At 34.7% G+C, this 6917-nt stretch overlaps 1 protein-coding gene across 1 annotated transcript in view; it reads right to left on the bottom strand.

Moving 5' to 3' along the window:
- Positions 1-1431: 1431 nt before the first annotated feature.
- vstm2l (V-set and transmembrane domain containing 2 like) overlaps positions 1432-6917 on the bottom strand; it is a 15766-nt gene continuing 10280 nt past the window's right edge. Inside the window, exons 2-4 of the mRNA XM_046835431.1 lie at positions 6298-6467; positions 5629-5673; positions 1432-4618 (exon numbers count right to left, since the gene is read on the bottom strand). Coding sequence (XP_046691387.1) covers positions 4037-4618; positions 5629-5673; positions 6298-6467 — 797 coding nt within the window. The 3' untranslated portion in view covers positions 1432-4036. The remainder of the gene's footprint in view (positions 4619-5628; positions 5674-6297; positions 6468-6917) is intronic.

Below are 6917 nucleotides of genomic sequence, written 5' to 3' on the forward strand. Positions count from 1 at the left end.
TCTCTCCCCTGTGAGATGCCCCACTCTCGCTAGCGCTCAACGGAGTAAAGTTGTCTCAGTGTGTATTTCTATCTGTTTCAAACGGTTTCAAACAGCAATTTAAGTGATAAAAGCATGTCTTCCAAATGCCCAAGTATGTCTAGTGCTGGTAGTGAAAAAAAAGAAGAGGAAAGCCATCAGTTTAGAGCAGAAAATGAAAATTATAAATCAGCATGAAGCCGAAAAGGTTGTCATAGTCACAGTACCATCTTCAACTTACGATATTTTTTACTTACAATGGAGTCGTCGTAGCATATTTCCATCGTAAGTGGGGGACTTAACAACATTTGTATATATTGTAGTAAAATATCAAAAAGATAATCCAGTAAAATAGCAGCTGCCAATTTTAGGTACAACGATGTATATTACCAGGACCTGGTGGTTTGTTAAACATTTTTTTTTTGGAAGTTTATTAGTGATCTGTTAAAAGTAAACTCTTTGTGAACTCTGTTTTATCTATGCTGAAAGGCTCAGCCAGAAAGTGAAAAAAGTGTATTATCATTTAATTATCAAGATTTAATAAAATTATAATAAATTACTACTACTGATAATAATAATATATTCCATTAACCAAATCACATTAAAGTATTTTTGAACCTAAATTGACAATTAATGATTGTAGATTCCCCTGGCATACAACAGTCCATGCGAAATAAGGATTGAAAGACCTGGAGTTGGCCAACCTGTTTTTGATTAGTTTCCTATTGCCATTAATAATGAGTGTTTGAATATAGACAGATCCACAATAAATTACATTTAGGGTTTCAGTTTTAACAGATCTATTAAGTTCTAATTATTAAATGCATTCTCATGTAATCTAACACAAATAATTTGCTTAGTAATAACATAATGTGTGGTTCAGTGTACCCTGAAGTTTCATTCTGGTGCATCAACAGTAAATGTACTTAGTTTTGTAGTGTAAATAAGTATAAGTTTATAAGTAAATAGTATAATAATCTATTGTGTAATATACATTGCATTTATATTTTATTATTGACCGATAGATGGCGATAGAGAGTGGGAAGAACGTGACACTTCCAGAACAATGTAACAGTGGGGTCAGCAATACCGTGTGTGACCTCTAGTCCTCTAGGCACATAGATTACACAGTCACACACATTTTGTCTTGAAAATGGACCCAATGGGGTGTTCAGAGAAAACCTCACTGGGCATGTCTAGACACTGTTTGGGAGGTGCTTGTATGGCTTTGCCATGGATCCCCATGAATCAGTGTGCATTCAGGTCGAAGTCCCCACCGGGATAGGAGAACAAGAACACACACACACACACACACACACACACACACACACACACACACACACACACTTTCTTCATAGATGCTAAAACTATTAAGCTATCCCAAAACAGAAAAATGATTTGCAATGATTCTTTGTAAGTTGACTTTAATATTATACAGTTTCTTATCCTTCTACATCAACACACAAATTTTGAAATGTATTATTTATGTATGTTCATATAATACAAAACATCAAGGCAGAACAAATTCAACTTAAGACACAGCAAAAAATTCTTTTTTTTCTTTCCTCCAACATGAAAGCAGAAAACACTGACACACTGCTGTAGCTACTTTAGGTGAACCGTCAACCTTTACACAAAAGCTTGAAAATTTGGTTGATTTCAAGGGATAAACAGTCTGTATCCAAAACTGGACTGTATGTAGTGTAAACATACAGTACACGCATGCATGCACACACAGGCACACACACACACGCACGCACGCACACACACACACACAATCACCTGACAAAAATAATTCTAAACAGGAAGCAGAGCATGTGCAGGAGAAAGATAAAATCAGCTAGGACATCATTAAAAAAAAAAACACCAATAAAGCATTTCTAGTTCTGTTTGATTATGTGCCACAAGATTTATTCATTCATTCATCTTTAGATGTAGCAAATACAAATAATAAGTTCGTAGCTGGACTTGTTTGCACCATTTAGTAATTTAAATCCTGTGAATCAACTTGTTTTCTAATAGTTTTACAGCAATAAATACTTTACCAATATTTAACTGGACACTGTAAACCAAAGCACCAATGTTTGGCAGACAGTTAGTGTAATATAGTTATATATACTCACTTTATTAGAAATACATGTACACATGTTTATTCATGCAATTAGCTAATCAATCATATGGCAGCAGTACAATGTATACAATCAAGCCTATCTAGATTAAGAGCTCCTGCCAGCCAAGAACACAGGAACACTTGTATTGGTCAGATGAAATATAATGAAAAGAAGATGAAAAGGCATTCTTTTCCCCAATCCGTCTCATTTTGGTAAATCTGTGCTCACTGTAGTGGTGGATTATTGTTTTGGCTGGCAGTATTGAAACCCGATGTGTTCTTCTGCTGTAGCTCATCCACATCAAGGATTGTTGTTTTGTTATCTTTTTGCTCACCACTGATTTGATTATTTGAGTTACTTTTTCCTGGACAAATGTGTCAATTTTTTATGATCTCTCTCATCAATAACGTGTTTCCACCTGCACAGCTGTAATTTAATTAATGTTTTTTGTTTTTCACACCATTGCACCAAGCAAACTCTAGTTCTAGAGACTGCTGTATGTGAATTTAAGAGGAGATCAGCACTCATCAATCCTTTTCTCTCTGTCCTGTTGAGATCAACAGTGTCACCATTTCACTTTTTAAGTCACTAAGCTCACATTCTCCTCCATTCTAATGGTCCTGTGAACATGACCCAACATGCTGGCTTGTATCTGTGATTTCATGCACTGTACTGCTGCCACATAATTGATTGTTTCAACAATTGCATGAATGTTTACTCTCGCTCTGATGCAAAATTCACATCTTTGAGGATAGTTTGTATGAAATATGAAATTTAGGGGTTTCATGCTAAAAATGCCATAAGAAGGCACTTTATACCTCTACAATTTAGTAAAATTTTATTATTGTTCGATAAATTAATGAATGACGTCATGCTCTTACTGGTTCATAGTTAAATTTACTAATGTGGAACAATGGACAAATAGAAAAAAAACCTGACTGGTCAGAAGGCACGCGTGCATAATTTATGTTTAATTGCACCAACCAATAATTTAGGCTGTAACATGAATGATGGGCTAGGAATTATTTTGTTTCATAAATTTTTCTTAACATTAGTCTAACTTTAAATCATGCAATGATTTGTTAATTAATAAAAAGCATTCATTAATAAAATAATGTATTAATTGCTATATATAACAGAATAAAACACACACACACACACACGCACACACACACACACACACACACACACACACACACACACACACACGCACACACACAGGATTTAAGATGTAAGGTTTTTGCATCAGGTTGGGTTGCACCATCACAGCAAGTATTATTATTACATTGTAAATTTTTCAACAAATTATTTCTGAGCACCTTCTGACCAATCATATTAAAGGATTTAAAACTGCTATGGTATAATAGAAGATAACTAAAAACTTTAGCATGTGGTAATGAGCAGCTGGATAATACCACATTTGGATTTTTGTGTTATTTTCCTTACAGGCTATTTCATATATAAATGGTATCAATTGGTAATGACTAATTGCCTTTCCTTAGATATTTTACCAGATCAGTATGGCAAATTTTTTGTTTGTCAATCAGATGCACATGTAGAAAATGTAAAAAAAAAAAAAATTTCCTTTTGAAACACTAACTGTATTTTATATTATTTTTAACCTAGCCTTTGATTTTTGTTGTTTGTATTTGCAGCATCTCTCAAATTTGAGATTTTGAGATGTTTTTCTTGCAGATCATTTCAATGCTTTTTTACACATTTGCTATAAAAAAACTACAACATTTCTGTAAAATTAAGGAAAATTCGTATAATGATGATTTTACATGCACACTTATAATTGAGTTTCCCTTCATCCTCTATGACTTTGCTCTGTCTTTTTGCACCATTTAGAAAAGTCTTTATTTCCTATTTTCTCTTTTTGTATGATTGTTCTTCTCTGCTTTGCTCTACATCACACAGTCGTTAGTTGAACAGTCATTGGAATGTAAATCTGTAGCATATTCTTTATGCCCTTTCACATCTGATTGGTGACCTTTTATTTCCTTCTTCTTGCTTGCCTGAGTGTGTTTGATCACTTGATGGTTTTTCCCTTCGTGAAGTTGGTGATGCTCCCTTTGGTTATGTTCTTGGTTATGTGGAGCAGAAGGTGAGTCCTTCTTCACTTCTTCATTTGCCTGAAGCCCATGATGACCCTTGTGATGATTTATCTGCTGAAATGTATAGTCTTCGTGATGCAGCTCTTGGTTTCTGTTATTGTGCTTATCTCTCACTCTGACCTGGCTGTCTCCCTTGTGCGAATGATGTTTCCCATGGTGAAGGCTCTGCTCTTCACTGTGCAGGTTTTCCTCTAGGTGGAGCTGTGAGTCAAAACCTGGTGTCTGTACTTGCAAGTAAGCTCGCACTCTGTGCTGCTGAATGTGGTTGTTGCTGAAGTCGATCACTCTACACTCATACACACCTTCGTCTGAAGGTTTAACATTTGACAGGCGAAGTCGGTGAGAGATGTTGCTGCCAGCCACTTTCACCACCTTAACAGAAATATAAAACAAGATTTTTAACACCTTAACACCAAAGTTATTGCAAATTTTAAAATAAGGCTTTTATAATCACCCCTAAGGATAAACAAAACCTAAAACCAAACAACAGATGAATTTTGTAAATGTATGATCCACTTATAATTTAGTCAGCTGTCACTATTAAGATAAAGTCTACCAGATTGGTCAAAAGCATGTGCATATATTTATATTTCTACCACATAAATCTACCACTTAAAAATGTTAAGAGGTTAAAATTTGAAGAACATAAACTGACAAATTGACACATCAAATTCAGCACTGAAATGAAAGTCAAATTCAGTAGCCAGCACATTCTACTTCAGTCTTAGAATTTAAACCCTTTGAAAACCTATGGACAGAATTGGACAGTTACCATGCATATGCATTGAAGCAGTGCAAATGAAAGCGTCAGCTAGATACTTTTATAAGTGAAGCCTTGTTAAATTTGCATTAGACAAGTAGGGGCTTAGTGCTGTTATTGTCATCAGGAGCGGATTAAATGTGGGTGCACATTTTAATTATGTGTAAGGTTATCATTAAATCGTATTGTATGTAGCAGTGTTTTGCAGAATAAATGTTTTTTTTTTTTTAAACAATTTTTAAAGCTAGTAATAGAACAGATCTAAGGAATTTCCACATATATTTCATATTAAGGTTAGAGTATCACTTTACATGTGGTTTTACATTTATATATATATATATATATATATATATATATATATATATATATATATATATATATTTAACTAATACTAAATAATACTAAATTATTTTTGTACAATACAGAATTTATACAATGTCAGCACCAGATGCAGCTTTAGGCTTCATATCAGCCCCTCAGATGCAGTGTGTAAGACATCAGCTACTTTTACACAATAAAACAATTCAGGTGATTAATAGGATTTAACATTTTATAGCTACTTTTAAAAACAAATATGGATGATGATCTCCCCAAAATGGAGATATTAACACTTGGCACTCACACTTATTTTAGTAGCATCGCTTGTCAATTCCTCACTGGGAACAACCTGTAATGAGAAGCAATGAATTGGAGAAAAATCTTTTAAATAAGAATGAGAAAGTTAGTGTACCAGATAAACACAGCACAGAAGGCAGCACATCAGGGAAACAATGCATGACAACTATTTCAGGCTGAGGGGGGTCTTCTAAAGCAGTTTCCTCTTTGCTGAATGTACTAATTACTTTGTGTTAGTTCAGCAGGACACCAGCTGGCTGCTGTTCACTCATTTAGGGGGAAGCAAGCAGCATGCTATGATCCCAAATTCTGTGCAATAATCAGTAATTGGGGAACGGAGTGGCTCCTGCTAGGCTTCATGGTTTATTACTCTCTATGTCAGGAAAATGGTGGCCCAGCAGGTAAAAGAACACTGCCCTTTTTTTAAATGAATCTTTTATGAAGTACTAGAACAGTCAGATTTTATTGATTCTGTAAATGATACTGCACAATATTTTTTATAAGTGGGATAAAGAAAGATAAAGTAATTCGCGCAAATATAATATAAATACCAAAATCACCATGTATGTATCAGATTTAACCTAGTCATATCTCTTTGATAAACCCTTTAAATATATTAGCACAACTGGCACAAGTGTAGAATCTGAAAAAAAAAATAAAAATAAAAAAGGCTAACCTGGTTGGTTGTCCAGGCAGGTTTCTTAGACCATTCCCTGTGGTAGCGCAGATACCACCACTGGATCTCCAATGAGACTGAAGAAGAGCCTGCACCCCTGAAAGAGCATGCCATCTCCACATCCTCACCTGTGTGACTAATGATGTCATGAGGAACTTCAGTGAAAAGGGCTGAAAAAGCCAGAAAGAGATAAAAGAGAGAGAAAGAGAAAGAGAGAGAGAGAGAGAGAGAGAGAGAGAGAGAGACAAAGAGAGAGTTTGTCCAATAAATGCCCATTGTCTTGTATTATTATTAGTGTCAACTATAATATGCTTGCAGCCATGTATCATATTACTGTATTGCCATCATAATATTAGAGAGGCAATGATGCTCTAAGCACAGCTTTTGCCCCAGCAGAAAGCAGACCATGAAAACAAATGCAAAACCAGCAATAGTGCTATTACAAAATTACAGTCAGGCAGACTGTATTCCTCATCTCTGCCCTGCTGTCCGTTCATTATTAACAGATAAAAAGCAATTTGCTATGCTTATTAATTTTACAATGTGTAATCTTTAACTATATATCACTTGTATTATTATTTAGAACAATAATTAAGAATTGTAATTATTTTAACAGCTGT

This window comes from Silurus meridionalis, chromosome 1, assembly GCF_014805685.1.
Source record: "Silurus meridionalis isolate SWU-2019-XX chromosome 1, ASM1480568v1, whole genome shotgun sequence".
Lineage (NCBI taxonomy): Eukaryota > Metazoa > Chordata > Actinopteri > Siluriformes > Siluridae > Silurus > Silurus meridionalis.